This window comes from Microtus ochrogaster, linkage group LG8 (genome assembly GCF_000317375.1).
Source record: "Microtus ochrogaster isolate Prairie Vole_2 linkage group LG8, MicOch1.0, whole genome shotgun sequence".
NCBI classification, from domain to species: domain Eukaryota; kingdom Metazoa; phylum Chordata; class Mammalia; order Rodentia; family Cricetidae; genus Microtus; species Microtus ochrogaster.
In genome coordinates, this window is record NC_022033.1 from 16,060,778 (window position 1) to 16,087,509 (window position 26,732).

At 45.2% G+C, this 26,732-nt stretch overlaps 1 protein-coding gene across 13 annotated transcripts in view; it reads left to right on the forward strand.

Moving 5' to 3' along the window:
• Positions 1-26,732, forward strand: part of Ptprt (protein tyrosine phosphatase, receptor type T) — a 1,084,941-nt gene that overhangs the window by 269,544 nt on the left and 788,665 nt on the right. For all 13 annotated transcript variants that reach the window (XM_026787014.1, XM_026787020.1, XM_026787015.1 and 10 more), the window contains exon 2: positions 13,787-13,912. In XM_026787014.1, the coding sequence (XP_026642815.1) occupies positions 13,787-13,912 (126 nt within the window). The remainder of the gene's footprint in view (positions 1-13,786; positions 13,913-26,732) is intronic.

Consider the following 26,732-nt stretch of genomic DNA (forward strand, 5'->3'; position numbering starts at 1 on the left):
TCCCTGGGTCTCTAGGTGGCCTGGAACTCTCCACTTCAGCTAGGCAGGCTGGCCAGCAACGCCCAGGGATCCACCTGTTTCCATTCCCCCAGTTGTAGGATTACAAGAACACACCTTCACACAGGTTTTTCACAGAGGCTCTGGTGCTTGAACTCATGTCCTCGGGCTTGTGCAGCGAGCATTTACTGACCAAGCTATCCCCCCAGCCCCTCAATGAGGATGCATTGTGCTTTCTAGCTCATGCCAGAGCTCTTTTCAATACACATTAGCAATGCTTTCTTTTTCTATTTTTCTTGAATTCATTTTCCTAATCTCTGATTCTTATTTTCCTTCCAAATTTTTTATTTCATCTCCTATAGGTAGGAGATATCAGGGGAGGGAGAGATGGAACCTAAACCATGTCTTCTGTTGATGTGGTTTCCAATCATTAGATGTGGTACATTTTTGAACTTGGGCATTGACAGTATGGAAAAACCACACAGCCAGCCTAGTTAATTCTAGGCAGAGATTTAACAGTTTTCCTGTAAATTCTAACAAGGGTCTAAAAGTTTGCCGTTTGCATCTCAAAATTCATTTCAATTTCTGTAATCGTGTTACCCTTTTTCCTCATCTCGTTCCCTGTCCCACCACTATGCTAGTTCTGTTGCACTCCCTCTGAAAGTTTCCCCCTTTTCCAGGAGTTTCATGGTCATTGGGGAAAGGTTCTATGAGAGACAGCCAGGCACTTCCAGCCAGATCCATCTTCAACAGAGTGCATTGGGCCAAGGTCACGCAGCCGGCTGGCAGCAAAGCCAAGTCTTCAATGCAAGGTTCTTTTCTCCCAGGCAAATCCTCAATCTTCAGGACCACCTGCCTCCTTGTCCTGTCAGGGCCTGAGTTATTATGTGATTTAGCAAGTGGCAGCTTGGTAAAAGTTCATTTCTGTTTCAGAGAGTTTTTGCCTGAGGTGAAGTCATGTTGGCAGGGGCTAAACTTCTGCTTTGGGCCTGCATGGATTTAAAAAAAAAGAGTGTGCATTGAGCTGGGAATTGCTAAGTGCTTGTTCTAGAGATGAGAAACGTGTTTGTGTGTCCTGGACATGAACTTCAGGCGTCCGAGAGGCCAGGATGATGTGGCTTTGAGGTACCGGTTCTGCTTTATGCTGGGTACCTTAGCAAGCAATCTTCCTGCCTTTTGAAGTGTTCATCAAAGGCCACTTCTTTAATTCCTACAATGGTGCTCCCTTTCCATTGCAATATGCCTCTGCCTAGGTGAGTTTTACTTCTGCTGGGAACCAAAATGTCAGTATTTGAGAATGGACAGGCTAATACAGATGTTCCAACAGTTAACCTTACCATCCCTGAGGCCAAGATCTGTGGGTGGACCCAGTACTAGCATTTGAGTGATTTAAGCTTCAAATTATTTGAGGCCACTTTATTCTTTGTCCTTAAAAGCCCTTTACTCGACATTTAATGTCCATCTAAGAGGTCATGGTAGATGAAGCCATCTGGTTACCACAGCCTGGCTAGCCAAAGCTAAACTGTCTGAAGGGGCTTCCACGAGCAGTTATATTTAGCATAATACTCAGACCTAAGTTAATATGCTATCTGCATAGTTACCGGTTTGGTGATTTATGGAACTCTGGGTGCTATTACCAGGCTTAATGAATGGATGGGACCTTGGTCTTTACTTTAGGCAATTAAATGTTAATATACTTATAAAATTAAAGCGTGTGAACTTGTATCCATCAGCTGGACCTTGCTATCTCTTAGGTTTTTGTATGCATGACATTGTGAAATAGACAGATGATAGCATCTAGAAAACGGCCAGAATCAGCCAACAGAGGGGATGTGCACTGGATTCTGAAGTTGTAATGGTTTCAGCTCATTCACCTCTCTATGATTAATTATTAAATCGTGGCATGTCTGTAATGATCTGGTAAGACCATGAGAATCCATGCTGCTGGGTGGTGGTGACATGCGCATTTAATCCCAGCACTCAGGAGACAGAGGCAAGCGGAATTCTGTGAGTTCAAGACCAGTTAGGCCTGCGAAGCCAGGTCCAGTATAGCCAGGGCTGTTACACACAGAAACCCTGCCAAAACCAAATCAAATCAAAACAAAACAGCAACAACAAAAAAGAACAACAAGGAGAAATTTCTGGCTTGATTCTGGGGCCATAAAATACGATATTTAATAAGTCCACTTTCTGTAGACACCTTCCAGTCATTCCGTCACTCAGTGTCGGGTTTCCCTCAGACTGTAGATGAGTCCTGAGTACTTAGTGATGAATAAGTGGACATAGTCTTCCTACCTCAGATGGTGACCTCCCAGGGGCAGACAGTAAGTGAGTGTATGAGCATCGGGAGACTGCAGCCCGGGTGCAGAGGCAGCAGCCTCCTCAGGCGCAGACAAAAGGAGAGAATATTTGAAACGTCTTCTCAGGGAATTTGAATTCTCATGGGGAATCATCTGGAGTGAACCTTGTGAAGCCCCAGTGTGTGAATGATCTGAGCAAGAAGTGCAAAGATCCTAAGCACACCGGGATCTTGGCTTTGGCTTCTGAGGACTTCTGATGCTGAGTACTCCTGCCAGAAACTTTCCTCACCTTACCCCAAAGGATGGAAAGTTTTCTCCCCAAGATGGGGCATGACCTACGGTCCTCTCTGTCTTTTACTGTTCCCTCTAAATAAAAGTGAAAGAGACATCGCTATTGTGTGGGAAAAGATCAAAGTTGTTCTTCTGGCAGCGGAGGGGGTGAAGGTCTGGCCAGGGTTCATGACTTCCGTGTTCTGTCCCAGCTCTGGACCCCTTCTCTTTGTAACCTTTGCCCTTTTGTCTGTTTACCCACCTGTAAAATTAAGAGCCAGACCAGCTGATCCTTTGTTCTTTGTGTTTGAGAGGGCAGTGGGATCCTTGTGTCTGCTCCCATGCTGTTTGGGGGCAGAATGAATTGCTCTTAGTTGTGGCTTCTTTTCCGGCTGATAGGATTCTCTCTCTTACCCTTGACTTGACCCTTCCTCGTCTGTTGTGACTGAAGGTGACTCTTTTTTTTTTCTCAAGATTCATCCTCTCATTGGTAGGTTGAGGCTGAGAGAGAGCTTGCCATACACTCTCCATCATAGTCTTCTCGCTGTCAGAGAACATCACAATGCCTATGTACAAACTGAACGCAGGAAGCTCGGGCATGAGAGAAGGTAGAGTTCTGCTGCCATGTGACGTGGTGAGTCAGACAGAGGCCAGGCAGTCTGTAGAAGTCAAGGGGTCCTAGGAGAGGGCTTGCTTACTGCCTCTGTAACAAGTGAAGAAACCTGGGCCATGGAGACCGTCTTTCCCAAGGTCACACAGGAATAAGTGCTGAGGGTGCTGGGGTTGCTGTGCAGTTCCTTGTCACTATGGAAACTGCCCATCCATCCAGGACACACGACAAACTTAGATATGGCATCTCTAATGCTTTGTATTGAAAGATTTTGCAAGTCAAATGCACGTAAAACATTTAACCTTTCCATTTTGGATTTATACATGAAGATTAAATATTTTGGATTTATACATGAAGATTAAATATTAATGTTTCAAGTACTTACTTGGTACTTACTGTGTGCCAGACGCTATTTTTGGTCTTTATAGACCTCAAGTTCATCCAGTCCTCTTAACAGTGGTAGGGGGTGGAAGCAATTAGTATTTTAGGCTTACAGATGGCAGAAGGGAGGTTCATTGAGTTTTACATTGGCCAAGGTCATACAGTTAGTAAAACAGAAGAGTTTAATGGCTGACTCTAGGGTCTACAGCTTTCACCATCCCTTGGGCTGTATCTCCCTGGACCAAGATAAGCTTCCTCCAATGAAGGTAAGTATGTTTGTGAATCACAAATCTCAGTGTTCAACTTCACAGGATGAAACCATAGCCCAGCAAAGATGCAAGCAGACTGATTCCAGTTCGAGGACATCCTTGCCTCGATTGCCCTATGGTTTTCCCAGGGCACTCTGCCTTGGGTTGTTTTCCAAACACACTGCTTGTTTCAAAGACACTCAGCGGCAAGGTCATTATTCTTTCTGGAAATGTCCTGACTGGCTCCCATATTTGCTGCTTTCATTCCTTGTGGGCCATATTGAAGTCCCGACCCTGGCGAAAGAAACTGCTGATCAGATCACACGCTATTTCCCTGTCCTTTTTGGGGACTGTCCAAGCCATCAGAGAGGCATCACCTCATGTATCACGCTCCTACCATTTAAAGAGCTCTGAAACATCCTTTTCCTATTAGGACTATTGTTTCTATCTGTTGAGTCCATGAGTATTTGACATTGGATGACTTTATAAAACATTCTACTAATTGGATTTGTTAAAGCAAATAAATCAAACACTAATTGGAACGTGCCCTGCCATTATTTTTGCTTACTGAATTAGATATAATGGTGTGAAGGCCTTCTTATCATATTTGTGCACTTATTTAAACACCCCCCTGGCACACACTTTTGCAAATTCAATTAGATATTCAAAAAAGAAATTCAATTTATGCAAGGCTGGTTTACATTCATTCCGGGGGCAAGACTGCACTCCCCACGACACGCTGCTCACGATTAATAAGCCCTACTTAGATCCTGCCCAGCCTTCAGAGCATCTGTCTGCACGAGGGGAGAATCTCAATGACTCGGGGGCTGGAGCTCTTTAGAATGCGTGTGTCCGTAGAACAAGGCTTCCTTCCTGGGCCTGTAAACTACTGTGCTTGCTCACGCCCCAGCTGCTGGCTGACAGCACAGCTATTGCCCTCTCGATTTCTTCATTTTACAGCGTGGTATTCTGTATTGTAGTTTTGTGCTGGCTTCACAGTGTTGGTAGCCGAACCTTCCTTGGAGTCTGCCTTGGTTGGCAGACACAATGGGATTAAATTCAGCTCTGCCCTCCATCTGATACTACATGCGTCTTCTGCTCTAGCTTCGGTTTTCTTGTCTGGGTATAGTGGCAATGTCAGTGTCTCACTCAGGAGGTGCTTTTCTGAGTCTGGGGCTCACTTAGGTGGTCCCTTTTCCCACAGCTAGGTGTGTGATATCAGAAAACAGTGGGTATGTCTCTCCATCTCCCAGGGAGAGGAAGAATCAGTCTCTATCTAAGAAATGGGGATTGAGTGTCAGAAACCACATTGCATCAGACACTTGAGTGATGACGGGTGGTACTGTGCTGACACTCAGTGATCGTGTTAGCGTTGAGACTGTCCATGTCGCTGAATTAGGATTGTTGTCTGCACCTCAAGCCTGAATCTTCCCTGGCTTTTCAATATACCATGAGTAATGGGTTTTGCATTTTTAAATGGTTAGGATGATAAAGGAAATGTTATCTTGTGATAAACAGTTTATATGCAGTTTTAGATCCAGGGAGTGCTGGGCATGGTGGTTCACACCTTGGGTAACAGGGGTACGGGGGACGACTATGCATTTGAGGTTAGCCTGAATTATCTAACAAGAACCCGTCTCCAGTAGAACAAGGTCATTATTTTATTTATTTATTTATTTAGAAACACAGCTGTGCTCATTCTGTACACCTGTACACGTTATGCCACCATAACTACAGTGCCTTGCTGAGCATTAGCAACGGAGCTCGGGGCCACTGTGATAAGCAGAACCATGAGGTAGCTCCAAAGATGCCTGACCTGCACAGGAATCTACATCCTGTAGTGTCCCCATCCCCTACACGGCAGAGTACATACAGTGTGCTTTTCCCACGCCTCGGTTATGTTAATGGCGAAGGTGAGAAAGTGTCAGATGTAGCTAAGGTCCCAAATCACTTGACCACAGTTAGTTCTAAGTGATACTCTTAAATGGACCGGCTACATCAGATAAGTTATGCAGAAGAACGAGATTCTGCTTTAAGGAAGAGGTTGCCACAGAAGGCTCATGCAGGGGCCACATGGTCAGGAATTCTGGGTAGCATCTGTGGGCTGAGAATGGCTGCTGGTGTAGCTATCAAGAAAAACAGGACCACAGTCCTGCAACCTAAGGAACTGGATTCCACCAAAAGCCATGCGAATTCTAAAGAGAATTCCAAGGTTCAAAATGAATACAGCTCTGAGAGCACCTTGTTTCTGTCCTGGGAGGAAACAGTCTTGCTGATATTGGGGCTTGGGCCTTATAGACACTGCGGATACCAAGCAGGCATTTTCAGCTGCTGTGTTTGTGGCAATTTATTGGGAAGCCATAGGAAATGAATGTGTTGCTGTGGACTGCGGTTTATCTTCCCCAGAGTCTTCTGTTGAGATCCATATGCTTCATTCCTGCTTCTAACATGGCTAGCTTTGAATACAGAGTCTATGCAAAAGTTAGATGGGGTCACTGGGGTGGGTGGGATCAGCACTCTTTAGGCAGGGAAGAGATCCTAGGAGTCCAGTTAGTTGTCTTTCTGCAAGCATTCCAAGGGAAGGCCATGTGGGTATCTTTGAGAAGGTGGTCATCCATGGCCAGGAAGGAAGTGATCCCCAGAACCCACCTAGCCTGACCTTTGTGTGGAACTTTTATCTCCAGAACTGGGAAGAAACCAATGTCTGTTTTGTATGACTCTTCCTGGCATTTCGTTATGGCAACATGAGTGGACAAATACAAACCACAAAGCTGTCAGTATTTCCTCCTTGTTCCTTCATGGAGAAAGTTTGACACCCCTTCCAGTTAAGAAGTAATAAAAACTGTATAAATGGCTCATTAGTTAAAAGCATGTTCTGCTCTTGCAAAGGACTTGGTGGTTTACCTCTACTGTAAGTCCAGCTCCAGGAGATTCATTGTGTCTCTGGCCTCTGCAGGCACCAGGCACATGTACAAACATACATACAGCCATTCACTCTTATATATAAAATAAAAACATATAAGTAAGAATTATTTAAGTCACATCTCTCTTTCTGGTTCCCTGTACCCATATATTCTCGCTATCTCTGGAGTGTGTACAGCTCCTTCAGTGTTTAGTATGAGCTGTCTACACATCTGTGAGTAATACATGGATGGAGCTGGTACCACCTTCCAGCAAGGAACCTTCCTGCTTGATTCTCAGCCTCCCCCCATCTCTGACCCTGCTGTCTGCATCATGGTCTCTATGGCAAGCTGAAGGTACAGAGCCTACTCCTGTGCCTTGATTTCTAGACTTGAGGATTAGCACATTGTAGGCTTGCAGCAGCGAGTTATTTGGGAGCAGAGGACATGAAGACTGGCTCAAGACCATCAACCAGTTCTGTTTACAAAGGCATGTTAATTGCTTTGGCGACCTAATCTAATGGGTAAGTGTGTGTATGGACTGAGCTAGTCTGGGTTCAAAGTCAAGCTTTGCCACTTGAGATTATTGTGATCTTGGAGAACATTTTTGGAGCAATCTATATGTTAGTTTCTTCATGCATGTCATGGTCATCAGTGATCACGTCTAGCTCATGCATTGGCTGTGATAATTAAATGGCTGTTATAGATAACCAGCACATGCTTGGCACAGAGTTCTGTCTGTATTATCATCCCTCAGATTGGCATCTGCTCTATAGTACTCTTCTCTGTGTCCTTATGTTACCATTCCTTGACCCTAGAGCATTGTTGGTTGGAGTTGAGTCCTTAGCAGGCTCTCCCCACACCTGTTGCTGCAATTCTAATTTCTCTTATCCCAATTCATACAAATTAATATAAATCTAATTTATCATATCCTGTTTGTCCTGCCCTCAACTTCTCTCTTCCAAGGTGGCCTCATGGTTTCTCTTTAGTTCACTATTTGACTTCCCTTTCCACTCAATTTCAAGTCTCAACCTTCGCAAAATTGGGCTAAATACTCTTAAAAGTCCCAGCCTGAACACTGAGCCCTCAGTGCCTCCCCTCGTGAAAGGTTCACTGAGTTCACTGTGAACCCCCCTCAAGAGAAAGGCATAGATGGACTACATTCCCCGGTGAGGGCGGCAATCTGGCAGTTTGCCACGAATAAGGTTCATTTTAATGTATTCAACTACTCATTGAATAAAGTCAAGCCCACGCTGTGGCTCCACTTTGGCGGAGACTCCCGTGGCCTGCGTATGTTCTCTTGGATCTTTGGAACCTGTGACTGGAAAGATATCACCCTGCGACCTCAGATGTCTCACATCCTGTGACACCAGAGGTGTCCTCTGAGCGCCACAAGCGTGACACTCTGTGTGTTCCTAGTATGCTCTGTTCTAGTTACACAGACCAGGGTAGGAAGTGTTCCTTTGCCTCCCCCACGCCAGGTCGCCCCAGTTTCTGGTTGTGTTTGTCAACACTGTGAGTTACTCCACCAGCAGTACTGATCACGTGGAACGAAACTGAAGGCAAATCTCTACTTTTTTAGAAATAATTTTCCTCTCTCACGTTTGCCCTAGTTTCCTATCTTCACCTCGCTTCATGGCTGGATATTAAAGGCACTGCTTCCTATTCTCAAAGAAGCAGGATGCGGCTCAGAGTCTGAATATGGAGTAATCTGGAGTATTCTAAAAGAGGCTGTGCCGGAGCATTGGAGAGCTTTGGTTCCACGATGCCAGGACGAACATCCCACTTCCTCTTCTTCATGTGTTTAAGCTGCTTCTAGGGGGTCTGTGAGGCTGCATCTGTAAGATGGGGTAGACACAGCAGCAGGGTGAAAATAGTGTAGGTAATGGCTGATCGTAAACAGCTGTTCATAAAAAGAAGTGTCGCTGTTGTTGTTGCTTACTGACGTCATGCTTTTTCTCCAGCTGGGTAAGTCCCTTGGGAATTCTGCCATGAGGTTCCGTGTAGAAAGGCCGAGAGCAATGCTTCTTTCCCACAGCAAGAACTGACAGATGACTATCCCTGGGCAGAAAGTAGCCTGCCTCCATTATTATATATGAAGTTTTAAGGGAACGTAGCCACACCGGCTTGTTTCCATATTGGCCATGGTTGCTTTTGTATTGCTAGGGCAGGGCTTAGCAGTTGTGACAGAGACTGTGTAGACACAAAGCTAAAGATATTTACTATTTGACCCTTTGTATAAAAGTTTGCTGAAGCCTGTCTTTGAGAAGGGGGTTGTGGTTTTCTGTTTCTGTATGCAAACAGATTTACATAGACATCAGCACAGTTCACATGCAGTGCCTGGCACCCAGCAGAAGGTAACAAATTTTCCATCCCTCTTCTGAACTTAATTCTGCTCTGGAACACATAGGATCATATCTGAGAAATGCAGAGGCAGGCACATTTATATTTTTATTGAATTCTATTCCTCTCTCATTTCCAAAAGAAGAGCTCATGTTTAAAAAAATTCTGATTGGCACTATAAACCTTATTTATGCTTTAATGTCTCCTAAAGTATGTAGCCCACACTATTTTTACTCCCTTACAGATGCTGATATGCTATACATTACCAAATCCAAATGGATTTTCAAAATCCAATTTCCTTGCTCCAGTCTTCCGTTTCTCTGTTGACTTTTTATGTCTGACTTGCATCAGAGCATCCGGGGCTTTTGCCACGTTTTGACCTCGACCTGTCCAGTGAAATAGCTCGTGTGCTCAAGAGGAGAGTCCTCAGGTGGTGGCTGCCCTTCCCTGTCCTCCTGTGACTCTGTGAATCTCCATCAGGCTCGATGGTGGCTTCTGGAGGCAGCCTGAGCTAGTTCTTGGAGCGTAGGTGGAGACGAAGGTGCTATTTCCTCCCCAAATGATTGTGCTAAGGTTGGCATGGGTTACCTGGCACTGCGTGCTCCTTATGTCTGAATGAGGTCAGTGTCCAAATGACTTTTCTTCAGGGATTCTTTCCAATTGTATATCTTCCTTAAGTGGCCTGCCACAAATACCTTACAGAGATTGCTAGGCCTTTCGTGTTATGGTCTCTAGGGAAGACAAGTAGATGTCATTTTTGAATGATCAGTATTACCTACAAAAGTCTTGAGGTCTTGGGCGTTGGATCAGCATTTCTTGCAGTGGGTTTGGGAGAGTTTTGATTTCTTTTCTTCTCTTCTCCTTTCCTGCTGACTCCTAGTGTCCATGGCACCATGACTTACTGCCATTTCTGCATCTCTGTGGCCTCTGTGGGATCCTAGCTACTTCTAATATTTCTAGAATACTTAGATCTTATGATGAGAGGCATATACCAGAAACTACATGGGAATGGATGGGAACAGTTAGGAAATTGTCTCTAGAGGCCCTGTCACCTGCTGTCCGTGCCCAGTCTCAAGCTCATGATCACTGTCATTCTTTATCTGTTGTCTGGGAGGAAGGAAATGCAAGAATGATTGCATTGGAAATCATCCTGAAGTGTATTTTTTCTCCTACTAGTTTGAAACCTTGTCTGAGCCACGTGAGCAGGGAGGAGGTATCTCTGTTGGCTGGCACTGGGTCCCAGTTGTTTATTTATCCTGCTGTGTATATTTGGGTGATGATATCAATTTATATTGAGAAGGATTATGAGAAACATTCTCATGAGACTCACCCTGTACTCCTTGTGTGGATGTAGTCCCAGATTGGGGTGGCGTTTCATTATGGGATATGAGGGTCACCATGGATATTTCTGCAGAGGCTTTTGTCTAATCTACATTCATGGATTGGTTGTCATTTTCCTTTGACAGTTTGGCTTTTATTATGAGAACACAATGTCCAGTACCTGGGAAGCTTTTGCTGTTGACAGAGGGAATCAGGAGCTCAGAGTCGGGCACATAGCCTCATTTAGGCAGATGGACATGTGGGAAATTAAAGTATGGTTTCACAACTCCCTCCTTCGACCCTGCTTTGCTCTTTCTTTCCCTGTCCTCGATGTCACCAGACTCTACATCCTCCTTCTGAATACACTGGGCTGATGCAGTGGGATGGTGAACAGTTAGCATCCCCTAAAGACGCTCTACTGTCTAGGTTTCACACAGAGCATAGATGGGAACTTAAAATCCACAGGTCATATTCTGTTCTTTGCTCAAAATCTGGGCACTGTGGAAAAGTCCTGACTGTGTGCCTGGCTGAAATGCAGATTGTGTGTGTGTGTGTGTGTGTGTGTGTGTGTGTGTGTGTGTGTGTGTGTGATGTCGTGTGACACAGGGCTTGTATCTAGAACTGTTCTGTGGTGAGACATTAAAGACATGCATAAGCCATGACAAACTCTGGTATAAAGCAGGGTCTGAATATCCAGAGAAAACAGTGGCTCGAGACAGAGTATGGTGCCACGTTTGCTTGCTCTGGTAAGCTCCTCTTGTATGAACATTCCACTGCCATTTCTTCTGTCTTTGAATGCTACCGTCCGCAGCCTCGGCCACCAAAGGCCTTTGTAGCATCAGAGAAGCTGAGAAGGACAGCGTGTCAGGGGCGCTTTCTGTGTGTAGCCACTGTCTCTGAGAGGTTGTCATGGTGGAGGGTCATCGTAGTGAAGGTCTGCTTCCAATAAATGCTGAGAAATCTTGGACCACTCCAACTTGGCGATTCTCTCACCCACTCCCAACCATGGCCTCTGGAGCACACACTTTCATTTGCAACTCTTCTTCAACTTGCTTTATTATTGCTGGTGTGCCTTACTACTCTTCAGACATCTCTCTGGAAACCCCTGTGTAGCCAGTGCTAGCACTATATCTATTCTTTAGCAAGGGACTTTGTTGAATTAGCAAAGAACTACAGTAAAGCAAATATTTTTCTCTCTACCAGTACATCAGTCACGGTCCCACTGAAAATTCCCCACTGGCCTTACTGCAGATTTCAGTTTTTTGTTGTGTTCTTTGGAACTCTTTACCTTTTTGTTCCTCTCAAGATGTTTGTGTTTGTGTGACTCCTATTTATTTAATGCAAAGCACTTCTCAACTCCTGCCCCTCCAGGATGGGACCAGCCCTCTATTGCTGAGCCCAGCATTCACCGGGATACTGTCATAACCTGCTCAAGAGACTATAACAGAATATCTTAATCTGGGTGATTTACGAACAAAATAAAAACTTGTTCACAATTCTGGAGGTTTAGAAGTCTGCAATAGGACAGCAGCTGATGCAGGGTCTGACGACAGCCCATTCTCCTCCGTGCCCCCCTTTTGAAGGCGGATCGAATTAATACAGGCCAATTGGTATAAAATAAAAGCAACTTTAATATAAATGGCACACTCACGCAACCGAAGTTCCCGCGATGCCCAGAAATAGGAGACAGGAAGAAGGGGGTTACCAGCGTTTGTGCACCCCAATTTATAGACATTTGCCCGAGGCCGTCCCGCCCCCAAAGGGCGGGCTCTCTCTACACCCTTTCATCTTGTTTACATTTCATTCGTTTTGTTTATCACACAAAATCATAGGTTTGATTATGACATTTTCACATGTCTTTTCATTGGCCTCCTCCCCTCCCCCTCTCCATCTTCCTCTTCCTCTCCTGTCGTCCTTTCATGATGTTTTCATGTCATATGAATTCTGTTGTCCTCTTCTTGGCCTTCCTCCTGCGAAGCCCACTTGGCAGAAGGACTGAGTGTGCTCCCTAGGGCCTCTTTCGTCAGGACAGGAAGCTCCTACCTGAGCGCCAAACCCTCATAACCCAATCGCCTCCTCAAAAGCCCCCCTCTTAATCCCACTTCCTAGGAGGTGAGTTCCAGCATAGGAACTGGAAAAGGACACAGGCTGGAGGCCTGCAGTGAATGGGGCTCAGCTTATGATGGGGACATATGGGAGTTTGGAGAGGGGCAGGGTGCTGAATGCCAGGGAGACAACACAGGGAAGAGATGGACTAGAATAGGAATGGGTGTGGACCACCAGCCAGGAGGCCACGGCAGACGCAGGCCAGCAGGTGCCAGCTCCTTCTGTGGACCAGCCTGTGCTCCTTTTGTGATCTCCGTCCTCCGGCCTTCTGCCTGTGAAGATGCTCCTCTCCCGCCAGGCCCTGTTAACTCTCTCCGTTAGAATAGTGGGCTCCTGTGTCTCTGGTCACAGCAGCTCTCCTAGTTGGAGCCTCCATTCTAATCCTTTATCTCATTCAATGTCACCTTGAGTGGACTTACAACCCAAATATATGCTGTTTATTCATGCCAATATGAAACAGACACAGCATAATGTCAAATGAAGGATGGCTTGAACTTTAGGGGAAAACCTAGAAACCCTCACTGTTGACTTTCTCGTCTTCCAAATGCATGGTAGTCTAATTCTTTACCAGTTTGTTCTTCCAACTCCATGAAGCATGGGTTTTCAGTCTACTTTTAGAGGGAAGAAGGTGGGGGGCGGGTGCAGAGTATATTCTGTGTTTACTTTTTATAGTCAATCCACTTAATAACATATCATAAGGTGGGTGTTCCCTTCCACTGGTGGGGAAACTGAGACTCTCTGCCTTCCATCCCTGGTGTGAATCAGGTGGCCCAAGCTCACAGTTTTGCAAAGCTGAGGTGTCATGTAATCCTGCTGGATTCTGAAGCTCCTGTTTGTTCCGTAGCATCCAGCATCCCTTATCTGGAGCTGGAAGCCGTTACAGAGGCATGCCCTGGCATTCCTTGTTCCTACTCAGAATGAGACGTTCCTGTTTATATTCTCAGGAAGTCTACTGAAATCAATGTAACTAGCCTTATTAACTTTCTTAAATGGGGGATGGATCACCAATGCCAGAAACTTTTCTGGGATCGCCAAGGCAAATCTAGTTTGCCTATTGCCTGCTTTTGGTTCTTTCTCTCCCCCCCCCCCCGCCTCTCTTTCTCCCTCCCTTCCTCCCTTCTTTCCTTCTCTTTTCTTTCTCCTCCTCTTCCTTCTCTTTCTTTCTTCTCCTATTTTGGTTTGGTTATTTTTCCTCCAACACCCCTCTAGAGTTTAAAACCCAAAGCTGTAAATGAAGAATTGGTGGGGAAGGGGTAACTTGCCAAGCTTCATGCGTGGGGCTGTACTTACCCATCTCTCTTTCGTCTGCAGGTGGCTGTTCCTTTGATGAGCACTATAGCAACTGTGGGTATAGCGTGGCTCTGGGCACCAATGGGTTTACCTGGGAGCAGATTAACACATGGGAGAAGCCAATGCTGGACCCAGCTGTGCCTACAGGTATGTGACCTATCATGTTTGGGGCTGAGATGGAGGTGGCTGGCATTTGCAATGGCTCATGGGGGAAGGACCTTTTTATGGATTGAGGTGAGGGAATAGTAGGTTAATATGTAAATAGTGAATTGCCCGTCTTTAGAGGTGTTCAGGCAAGGATAAGTGAGTTCTTTAGAATGGAGTGATAGTTATAGGCCATCAGGATCCAGAGACCTGTGGGATTATTTTTACTCAGAGATTTTTAAGCTCTGTCTATGCACAGGGTATCACTAAGTTTTGCTGTGGTGTCTGACTAGGTAATGACATTTTAGAAAAAGATGAGATTGCTCCTTTTCTCTATAAGCATGAGTTGTACACATCAGGATGTTCCCACTGTTAAATTATTATAGCGTTGGTGACTGTCCTAACATCCAAAATGTTAGGACTTATTTAACCAATGTAAAGTCTTGATGGATGCCTGCATGAGGCAGGCCTGTGAGAGAGGTGAACCTGCTGGGTTTTAGGGGATGTATTTGGAGGAGGAATACACATACTCAAAGAGAACCCTGTCAGAGTTGGTGAATCGTGCAGGGCATAGCAGCAAGGTTGCATGGTGATGTGAGCCAGGATGTCCTACATCCCTGTGAAGGTGAAGGTTATCCTTTTGAACAGTAAGAAAGCCAATTGGCTATAGGACATGAGAGGACGTTGTCTATGGAGACCTCCTGGCCAGTGACCCCATGTAACACACACATTGTCTTGTATTGCACCAGCCCCTCAGCCCTCCCTCAGGCTCACCCCTGTTCTCTGCTAGTTTAACCTGTCTTTAAGCACTAGAGTTCTTTGTGTTTGTTCTGTACTCTCCTTGTGGATGGCTTCTCCAACACCATTGCTTCAGGTTCTATCTGAGCACAGATGTGCCAACATCTGTGACTTCCACTGCTATGCCCTCTTGGTCAACTCTGGGGAGAGGGTTTCTGGGATATCAATAAGTAGAGACAGAGGAGATTCTCAGAAGAATCTAGGGGCAGAAATGTCCTCTCTGACCTTGAGCTTGACTCCAAAGCAGGAGACCCCTGGCTGGATTTGCATGGTTCCTACTAAGGCTTGCGTCATGTCTGTTTCTCAGGAGGGTCTTGAGTTCAAGGCTATCCCAAAAGGAAAGAAACAAGCCTGAAGTTATTAAATTGTAAATTTCAGATTAGATGGGGTCTTATTTTGTCTGAGCAGAGGTATCAGTTGTCACATATTCCAATGACTAAGGCAGCATGGGAAAACTGTATCTGTTGCCTCCTTGTGGATTTTAGTAATGCTGACTTCATTTCTGTAGTATCCCAGTCATTCGTCCCATTAGGATCCCAAAAGCTAAAACACTTGTGCTTAATAAATAAACAAATTAATTAATTCCAATGCTGGAATGGAACTCACTATGTAGATCAGACTGCTGTTGAATTCACAGAATTCAGTCTGCCTCTGCCTCTCGAGTGCTGGCATTAACAGTGTGTGTCACCATCCCTACATGTTCTTGGCCATCTTTGAGATTGATCAAATCTGGATCTTATAGTGCATGCATGTGTGTGCATGTATGTATGCATGCGTGTATGGGTGATGGGTGTGCATGCATCCATGTGTGATTGCATCAGTGTGTAAATGTATATATACATGAGTGTTAAGTGCATATATGTGTGCATTTGTATGCATCCATGTGTGTGTCAGTGTGTGTGTATATTCATGCACGTATCTGTATATCTTTAGCCCACTCAAAATCATGTAGTGTGTCTTGATCCAACATTTTCAAAATTAGCCTTCCTTCTTTCCTCCCTTCCTTCCTTCCTCCCTTCCTTCCTTCCTTCCTTCCTTCCTTCCTTCCTTCCTTCCTTCCTTCTTTTCTTCTTGAGATAACACAGAACTTAAGATCGTCCTCCTAAGTGATGGGATTGCAAGTGTCTACCAACATGCCTAGCTAAAAGTGAACTCTTAATTCACCCTTTCCCCTTCCATGTCTATACACTCTCTGGAATGATTCAGAAGCCAGTGGCTCTATTTGTTTCTCCCCCCCCCCACCGTGTGATAGTCTCTTCATCCGAATGTCTCCCCAGTTCTGACTCCATCACAGGTATGTCTGGTTTCTTTGCCTAGACTCTCATCCTTCTGGTGCAGATCACTTCTGTTTCTCTTTTGGGAACCTGGGGAGCTTTGTTCTGGTTCTTTGAGTCATTCTTTTGAGTTCAATCTGTACAGAAGCCAAAGAGATTCTGGTGGGATACAGGGCTGTCCATTCCCTTGCCCCTTCATCCCTCTGCAGTTTCTCTCTTAAAGATTTTGAGGTCTCCTGATGCTCTGAAATGACAAAGTCCTGCTGTCCCCTCAAGACCCTGACAGCTTATCCTGCCTCCACTTCCGCCCTGACCAGTTCTGTTTCCCCTGTGTTGCTTCACTTGGTCTCCCGTCAGTTGCTGACATACTCTGACTCCCCTGCCTCAGGAGCTTGCACACGACGCTCCCAGGAAGCCCTTCCCTCTAGTCTGCCCTGACTTCTTCCCAGTCTGGGTGGCTCTTGGTAAAGATCCCCACATTGTGACTAACGTCCCTCAGATGAGAAATCCACGTAACTGGGGACCACAGTAGCCTTGTTCACAGCTGCATCGTCAGCAGCTGCGGGATGTGGTGTGACAGATGGAGCATTCACATCACAGTGTGCTGGAAGGGGCCACAGATGGGGTCATGTACTGAAGCAGTTAGTAACAAAGACATGAGCTACAGTTTAGAGACCTTTGACACTCTTCTTCCTGATCACGTGCTTATCCCAATCGTGTTTTCTTCCTATTATCCTTCCCATTTTACAGAGAAGAAAACCAAGGTTCTAGGCAGCAACCTGGCAAGATGGATGCCTCCTCCTCCCCTCCCACTTCCCCTCCCTGAGGCATGATGATTACTTCTAATCTTAATTTTCTCAGCCCCTTATTACAGCCAGAGTGTCATTTCGTAAATATTGGATCATGCTAATACAATCTTCTGAGCATTCCTAATAGAGGCATTTGATAGTGATCGCTGAAATGAGTCTGTCAGGGGCTCTGTGTGCTGCTCAGGCTGAGAAGCATGGAAGCAAATTTGGATGAGGGGAGAAACTGTTCTTGCAGGCAGCGGCTGGAATCTTACTCATGTTCTGTGGTCCAGTACTTTCCATCTCTTCAGAAACCTAGCTTGAGTCTGTTTATTCAGATGGCCCTTGCTGTTTATTGATCCCCTCTGGGCGACAAGCTCTGTGTCCTAGTTGGCCTGAATAGATAGGATCATCTCTTTTTGGAGCTTAATCTCTTTAGTGGCTTGGCCTTTAAGTAGACTGTGATCCACACACTGTGAGACCTACCCAGTCCTGGGCCATCTAATGCCGTCTTTTTTGCAAACACCGTCCCTAACCTCTCAGTGCTCCAGATACCCTGGCTGGCCTGGTGATGGGACATGTCACATTCTTTCCTGGCATAGGAACTTCAAACATGCTCCTTCTGCTTGCTGGAATGCCTTTCTTTATCATTTATAATCTTCTTCAAGTCTCGGCTCATGCAGCTTCCCATAGACACCTCTCCTCACTGCACAACTGAAGGAGGTTTCCTCAGGTGTCTGATTGTCGCCTCCAGTTCCTTGCTTTCAAAGCCCTTGTTATAGACCCAATGTTAGCTTCGCAACAGCTGCGGAAAAACACCTAAGAGAACCAACTTAAAGGAAGAAACATTTATTAGGGCTCAGGCCAAGGTGAAGTGGATCTATGGCTTTGGACCTGAGGCAGGTATAGCAGAACGCAATGGCAGTGAGGATGTGAGACAGAGGATGCCTCCCCGCATGGAGTCCAGGAAGCAAGGAGACAGAGAGAAGAAGTCACATGTTCAGTGATGTTTGTCCCTCAGTCTGGCTCAGCTTTCTCAGTTCCCCCTATTTTCTGGTAGTGCATTCAATGATTAATCTATCAATAAACGAATCCCTTGGGGGGAGCCCTTGTCATTCAATCAATTCTCTAAATTCCCACTTCTGAATGTTGCAGTGGAGACCAAGTCTTCACACATGGGCCTTCTAGAGATATTTCAGATTCAAACCACAGCACACATTAGCTTCTTCCATTCTTGTGCCAGAGCAGAGTGATGCTGGCACCTGGATGCTCCTGAGTGATGCTGGCACCTGGATGCTCCTGAGTGATGCTGGCACCTTGATGCTCCTGTCCCAGTTCTCTCACTTCTCACTGGAAGATCTGCATGAGAGCTGGGTGAGTGTGAACGGTCAGCCTAGGTGGGCCTCAGGTAGTGTTAGCTGCCCCAGACTCTTTCCTTGTTCTGGAACCTTCTGGAAATGTAAGTGTAGGACCACCTGAGATCCCATGCCTCCCTCAAGCCCACTGATACTCAATGCTACTTCACAAGGGGGAGACGTTTAGTAGCTGATCTGGCATGAGTCACACAGGCAAGAGAAGCTTCTCACTTCCCAGAATGCACTGCCTGTAGTTCAGCCCCCTGAATCCAGTACTGTCCCCCATCACACTTTTCCCCACCTTCTCCATGGAGAAGTCTTTGGGCCAGCATTCCAGGCTTCAGACCTGCTTTCCATGCATCATGTCTGTGGCTCCATCACAGAGGACTAGAGTAAGGCTTGCAACACCCACAAACCCTCTCTAGGGCTCTGTCTTATCTAACTGTAGCTGCCACAGATCCTTACGCTTGGCATGAACTAAAGGTTTCCACACAGTGGTCCAGAGATTTATCCAGAGGGAGGGGCATAACAATGCATGTGTTGTAGGTGCTGTGTGTGTGTGTGTGTGTGTGTGTGTGTGTGTGTATGGGGGGGCTGACATGAGCACACTCGCATCTGTTGGTACATTGGTATGGTGTGCCTCTGAAGGTCAGTCTTGGGCATCTTCCTCAGCTGCTCTCTACCTTGCTTCATTTTTACAGAGGATCTTTCTCCTTTACCTGTCCAGCAAGCCTCAGGCATCTCCTTTTGTCTACCTTCCCAGGGCCAAGATTCTACACGCATGCTAACACACTGAGCTTCTTTATGTGCTTCTAGAGCTCCATCTCAGGACCTCATGCTGGCACAGCCAGTTGTTTACCCACGGAGCTACATCTCCAGGCCCACGGTGTGTGTCTCTCAGGTCACACGTCTGTGTGTACAAGAAATTCTTCATTTCTCCACTTTACATCACCTCATCTTTGACTCTGATCCCACAGGGAGCTGAGATCTTAAATTTTACTCGTTTATTCTGTGACTATCTTGAGGCTTATGCTGCTCATTATGATTTAATTAGGAAGTCTTCTGCGATCTCCCCTAAATCCCTTTGTTATGGATTGAATAGGTATGGCCCCCATAGACTCATGTGTTTGAATGTTTGGTGACAGGAAGTGGCAGTATTAGGAGGTGTGGTCTTGTTGGAGTAGTTGTGGTCTTGTTGTAGGAAGTGTGTCACTGTGAGGGCAGGCTTTGAGGTCTCATATGCTCAAACTACAGTCAACGTGGCACATAGTCTCCTTCTGCCTGTGGATCAAGATGTAGAACTCTCAGCTCCTTCTCGAGCGCCATGTCTGCATGCATGCTAGCATGCTTCTCTCCACGATGATAATGGACTAAGCCTTTGAAACTGTAAGCCAGCCCCGATTACGTATTTTCCTTTATAAGAGTTGCTGTAGTCATGGTGTCTCTTTACAGCCATAGAAGCAAACCCCGACTAAGACACCCTTCCCTATTCTGCTTTTTTCTGAGGCTGGGAGCCTTTTGCTGGGACTAGCTGGCCCTGGTTCCCACTCATCATCCTGTCTTTGGCCTTTCCCGCAAGTGCTTCTGCAAAGCAGGGTGGTCCAGCAAGTCCTTCTCTGAATCCTTCCAGGATGGGAAACCTCCTCCCTCCCCTGCTTGCCTCCCCCTAAATGCAGCCTTCTGTCCCAGCCTTTCTATAGCCCATGGCAAACTCTCCACAGTAACTCTAAACTTTTGAGAACCGGAGGAAAGAAGAAAGCAACCTTGACTTTAAGTAGCCTCTCTCTGGACCACACACATGCAGGGAGAACAGAGAAATACCAAGTTCAGTAGTTGTCTGTAATGTTGGAAAAGACAGGAGCTGGAGATAATCCAGGAAGAACATGGGACACCCTGCAACCAGCCCATTCTTACCCATCAGTCTCTCCCATGGGAGTAGATACAGCTTCCACCATGGCTCTGGGCTCCCTTTAATGCCTTTGACCTCTTAGGCCACCTGTCTCCACCTTTCTGCTAATATTTATGGAGGACTGCCATCAGTTATGGACTGAACTGCGCATCTTCAGAGGGCATGTAGAAGTTCTAAATGCTGGTACTTGTGCACTTGACCTTGTTTGGAAATGATTTGGAGTCCTTATTTCCCCGACTTCTTAAGATGAAGACATACTGGTTATATGGGGTGTCAGTCTAATATGGCAAAGAGGAGGTCTAGTTAGGGTTTCTGTTGTTGTGAGAAAACAGTATGACCAAAAGAAACTTGCAGAGGAGAGGGTTTACTTTATCTTACAATGCTTGGGTTGCTGTTCCTCACTGAGGGAAGTCAGAGGAACTCAGGGCCAGAACTTAAAGGCAGGAACTGAAGCAGAAGCCCTGGCAACCCTACTCAGCGACTTGCTTCTTGTGGCTTGCTTGCCTGCCTTATTTATCCATCCAGTGCCACCTGCCTTGGGTGGCAAGTCCTATAATGGGTTAGCCTTCCCACATCAATCAATAACTGAGAAAATGTCCCAGAGGTTTGCCTATTGGCTAATCTCACAGAGGCATTTTCTCAGTTGTGGTTTTCTCCTTTCAGATATGTCCCAGTTTGTGTCAAGTTGACAAAACCCAACCAGCTCATGGGGCAGAGACACACAGATACCCAGGGGAAAAGGTCACATGAAGATCAAGGCAGATATTGGTGTAATGCGTCTATGAACCAAGGAAGGCCAATGGTGGCCAGAAAAAGGCAGGGCCTAGCCAATGTAGAAAAGGCTGCCTTCCTGGAGCCTTTAGTGGGAACATGGTTCAGCGTGATTCTGAACTTTTGGCCTCCGGACCTGGGATAGAATAGGTTTCTCTTGTCTTCAGTTATCAGTTTGCGGTAGTTAAGAAAGTTGAAGCCCAGTCGATCCCACATCAGTGCCCCTGCCCAGCCCTCCCTCCCAGGGCACTTTTTCTACACAGGAATTTATCCAAGGGCATTGGAAAGGCTAGAAGCTGATATTTACTTTGTGCCTACTGCAACCAAGAATTGGATTAGGCATTTCCCACACACTATTTGATCTACTTTTCAACACCCCCCAGCAGTTCCGTGATACTGTTGCCTTTTCATCTTGGAGTGTACTGGGTCCCAGAGAACTAAGTAACTGGTCCAAGATCACGTAATCTCCACAGCAGGGGAGGCAGGCTTGGAATCCTGGCCAGTGAAATATAAATTGTGTGCATGTTTCTGTCATCAACTGAGTATCTTTTAAAATGATTTCTATTTGCAGTGTGATTTATGATGGCAAAAACAATGCATATTCATGCAGGGGAATATACACAATAGACACAGCTACAGAGAACAAAGTAGAAGTCATGCATGCATACAAATACACATAAATATGTTTCTTCGTATGCTTTTTGAAAAGCATTTTCCCATATCATTAAATATTTCTCAAATCATGTTTTCTAAAAGCTTCAGTGTTTTCCATCCCAACGACTGATCCACAGTTTATTTAACAACCCAGGCTCATTGCATATTTAAGTTCCTTGTATTTACGTCTGAACCACATTGCAGGCACTCTTTGTGCGCATACACCGGCGTAATCTTCTCCAGTAGGACTTTCCAAACTTACCTTCAGTGGGATATGTTTCTGTGTTCCCTCATGTACCCCCAAACCAGAATGGTTGCGCATTATTTTTAAGATATGGGGGAAGAACACGATCCCCATGTCAAACCTTGGGGTTGGGAAAATGCTTTGAAAATTCTAAAGCAGCAGAGGAGTTGGGGGCTCATGGCAGTCTGCTCAGAGTAACGGAGTAGCTCATGGTTTGATTGCTAGAAGGATGGAGACTCTCCATGGTGTTTTAGAAGGAATTATTTATGCCAAGATGGGCGTCACCTATACAGAGCATCATGGGATTGCCAGCGTTGATTAGATGGATGGCAGGTTTGTTCATGATCTGTGTGCTAAGCTAGATTTTGTTAGTTTGCAGACAAGGTCAACATCTTACTTGTATCTGTCCCTGCAATGCTGGGATTTAACATGTAACTGTCAAATTAATTAAGTGTGTGTAATTGTGCATGTATATATGTGTATGCATGTAAGCATGCATGCATGCATGTGTGGTTGTGTATGTATGTGTGTACTTATATAAACATGTGTGAATGCTTGTATGTATGTATGTGCCTGCCTATGTGATTGTGTGTGTGTGTGTGTGTGTGTGTGTGCATTTATGAACTTGCCTGTATGTGCATGTGTATTTGTGGAGGCCAGGGACATGGGGTGTCTTTTGGGATCGATCACTGCTCTCTGCTTTAATTGCTGAGGCAGAGCTCTTGCTGAATCCAGAGCTCACCAGTTTTGCTAGACTAGTCATCCAGCACACCTGGGAATTGCCCTTCTTCATCTCCCATTTGTGACTCTCAGGACTGTAGGTTACTGCTGTGCCTGTTATATGGATGTTGGGGATCCAGCCCCAGTCCTCATGGAAATGCAGCAAGTCCCTCATCCACTGAGTCACCTCTCCCCTGCAGTATTACTTATTGTGTGTGTGTATGTGCGTGAGTTTGCTATGATAGCGGTGTTGAGGAACAGTTTCCATAGTTGAATCTCTCCTTCTACTATGGGTTCTGATGAACTCAGATCATCGGGCTTGCATAACAAGCTTTAACTCACTGAGCCCTACCACTGGCCTGGGTGTTTTCATGATATAACTCTGGCATCCACCCTAAGGCCAGCTTCTTCTACCTTTCTACCTCTTCCTTCCTTCCTTCCTTCCTTCCTTCCTTCCTTCCTTCCTTCCTTCCTTCCTTCCTTCTTCCTTCTGTCCTTTCTTCCTCCCTCCCTCCCTCCTTTCCTTCCTCCCTCCCTTCTTCATCTATCTATCTATCTATCTATCTATCTATCTATCTATCTATCTATCTATCTATCTATCTATCTTCCCTGTGTCTGGTTTTGGAAGACCATCTTGCTAGGTAATTTTAGCAATCTCCCATTGAAATGAACCTTGGAAAATTATAGAGCTAGAACTCAAGTACCAACTAACAGTCTGAGATGGCTTGCACAGGTAACCTGGATGCAGCCATCTGGACTCTCCTGCCATGGATTTTCATTTAGGAGTTCTTGAACAGCATCCAGAGCTTGAGAGTTGGGTGTCATGGGAGAGTGGTCGTGCTTGACCACAATGCTGGAACTAAAAAATGTTGCTTTCTGGCCAGCCAGAACTGCTTTATAGTCTGCTTTTCAAAAAATTAGTCTTTTTTTTATGACATTTAACAGCATTCTTTGAGAACATTCCTAGTTTTGAGAAAGATAGTCATAGTTGACTTTTCTTGTTAGCCGCAAGCCCTATGTGTCATACCGCCATGTCTTTGCTGTACTTACTGAGCCATTTGGCTAGAGAATACACCATGTCCAACTTCTCCTATCAGAGCCCACCTCTTCTACAAGGCTTGCCTGGACTCTTCTGATCACTGTTTTCTCCATTGTGCTTCTGTTGTGGAGTTTACCACTGGATGTTGTATCTGGTGCTGCACTAGGGCTAAGAGCCTCTTCAAGACATGGATGATGTTCATGTTTCCAGTGTTGAGCACATGGCGATGCACAGATGGACTCGGTGGGTAGTGGGATATTAGTGGAGTCGAGGGGAAGTGATTTCAGAAGCATTTTCAGCTCTGATGTTTTCATATGCTCAGAAGCCCTGTGGCCTTCACAGTTTGAGTGTGTTACTGTTTGCTGGATGAGGTTGTACCGAGGAGCATCAAATGGCTCATCCTTGAAGGTCATTTGGGGCTTGTTTTCCGTTGTTCCTTGAATTCGTAGACCAGGTAAAAGAATTTTGGGGATACTCCCTTCCATCATACAGAAGTGGGACAAACACTCTGAATGGTGGGGAGTGGAATTTGGGAGGGACACTCTGGGGAAAGCTTTGTACATCCCAATCTCATTTATTGCTCCTTTCAAAGTATTAATGCTAAAATGGTCCAGATACATGGTCTTTATCCTAATATCACTAATAATATCCTTTATCCTAACATCATCCCTAATATCACTCACGACTGATTGGTTCAAAACTCCATCTTCCTAGATTCCCTTTCAGCTTTTCTTCCATTTGTCTTTCCTCATTAATGATAAAATATTGCATATTAATTCTTTCAACAATGTCTGGTTTGTACATATGTGTTAATTCTTTCTTGTTCTTGTCTCAGCTGATCCAAATATCACTATTTACAGATCGGCATGTGTTGAAAGAGAAAAGGAAACGGGAGAAGGAAGGAGAATAAGAGAAAAATAAGAGGAAAAAGGAAAGAGGGTGCTAAATGACAGAAGATGACGAGAAGACAGAGAGGGCATAGATCTACAGTAATTATAAATATACAGATACATATATATTACAAAGATTACTATAATTGTCCTGATCATAGGGGAGTGGTATTTATATAATAGTTATCTTGCAGCAGGGTGCTATTCTAAGCAGATTAAAGACATTCACCAATGTAATCCCTAAAATATTCTTCTTAAGTACATATTATTATCTACATCTTAAAAATGAGGAGAATCAGGCACAGAAAGCTTAAATGGCTCGTCTAGAGTTACCACTGACATGTGCTTGACCAAGATTCATCTTTACGAAGTCTGGGTGGGTTCATCCTCAGGAAGTCTAGGGATACAGATTCCAGCTCCTTCTGCAGTCCCCTGACCGATCTGTCATCCATCTCTTCTTCCACTACTGTATGTTCAATTGGCCCTCCAAGATGACCTGCTGTCCTTTTGGGTAGATGAGACATTATTTATGTGCTAGGGTACTAGTTAAATCAACCCAGTACCAAAGAAATGGCAGCAGAGAACAATGCGTAAAGGTGCCCGGCTTCCAACACACTCAGACCGAAGACAGCCCTTGTCTCAGACGGCTCTCAGAAAATTGCTTACGAAGCATCTCATCTTATGAGATGGTCTCCTGTGTACCTGGGACTCCACAATTAATTGGGAAAACTGCATTAGCCTGTGATGACCCCAATCAGTGCTAGTTTGGGATGTTTATAGGGATCACAGAATTGGTAGAAAAAATGGGCAGGAAATTGAACGCAGGTTTAGTAATTATAGCAGCGGATATGACTGTGTAATAAGGACGGCGAGCTGTTGTTACAAACGAGTGTCCTAAGGATTGCTTCGGGCAGCAAGAAAGCATCCTGCAGTGTTCAGAACGCACATCTGCTAGATAAACAGGGTAACACATCTGTGTTAGCGCACAGGTGGGTGGCTATTTTAATATGTGGGTTTCTAGTGACATCATACCTGGATTCCAGATGTGTCACATGCTCAGCAATATATGGAAGAGTTTTGATCTTCAGTCCCCCACCCCTCCGTCCCATCCAGGTCCAAGGTCTTGTCCTCAGCATGGGGTTAATGGGAGTTGGTGGAACTTTCGGTGGGAAATGCTAGGAAGTGGTCTGAGGGTGTTGGAGGCCTGTCCCTGAAGGGAGAGTGGGACCTCAGTCTTTATTTCTCTCCCTCTTTCTGTTTTCTCCTCCTCCTCTCTTCTTCCTCCTCCTTCTCTTCCTCTTCCATCTCTTCTTCTATGTCTTCCTCTTCCTTCTCCACCCCCATCTCTTCTTCCTTTCCTCTTAACTTCCTGGAACAGAAGGTTTTGCCTCTTCATGTGCTCCCTGCCAGATGTACTGCCGCACTGTAGGCCCAAAGCAACAGGAACAATTTAATACATAGGCTGAAACCTCCAAAATCCTTACCCTCAATACACTTGTCCTCTGTATACGCTCATTCATCTCAGGTATTGGTTAAAGCAGCAGAGAGGTAACCGAGACAGTAGAATTAGAATTAAGAGTTATATGTATGTGTCATTCGGATGTTTCAGTGGTGGACTCTGATGTCCAGCACACATATGGACAGTTTTAATAAAGAATTTAAAAATCAGGACTAAGCAGGTGGCTCAGTAGTTAAGATCACTGGCTGCTCTTCTAGAGGTTATGGGTTCCATTCCCAACACCCACATGGCAACCTACACCCATCTGTAACTCCAGTTCTAGAGCACCCTCTTTTGGCATCTCTGGGCACCAGGTCCATTGTGCACAGACAGACAGACAGACAGACAGACAGACAGACATAATACCCATTCACCTGAAATAGTACATTTTTAGAAGAGAATATTATAAATGTTGAGACTGCAACAACCAACATTCTTCCCCTAAATATATATACTATTTGATAATCAATAGTCTAAGTTGTTTTGTGTGTTATTATTTAATATCTCAACAACAGTGATAGCTGAATATTATTTCTCTTATTATAGAAATGAGGGAATGTTATCTAATACCCTGAAATATTTGCAATAGAGGAGCTGAGATTTGAGTCTCTGCATTATGACTCCAATACGTGTTTTTGTTAGGGTTGTTTTGAGATCAGTTATCCCATGGAACTGAGGTTGGCCTTTTGTTCAGAATCCTGCCTTGGTCTTCTGAGTGTTGGGATGGGCACAACTGAGTAAGGTGGGCACAACTAGTTTCAATTATGTCTTTAATATTTATAATTAAATACTAAGTATAACAATAGAGATGTGCCGGGCGGTGGTGGCGCACGCCTTTAATCCCAGCATGCGGGAGGCAGAGGCAGGCGGATCTCTGTGAGTT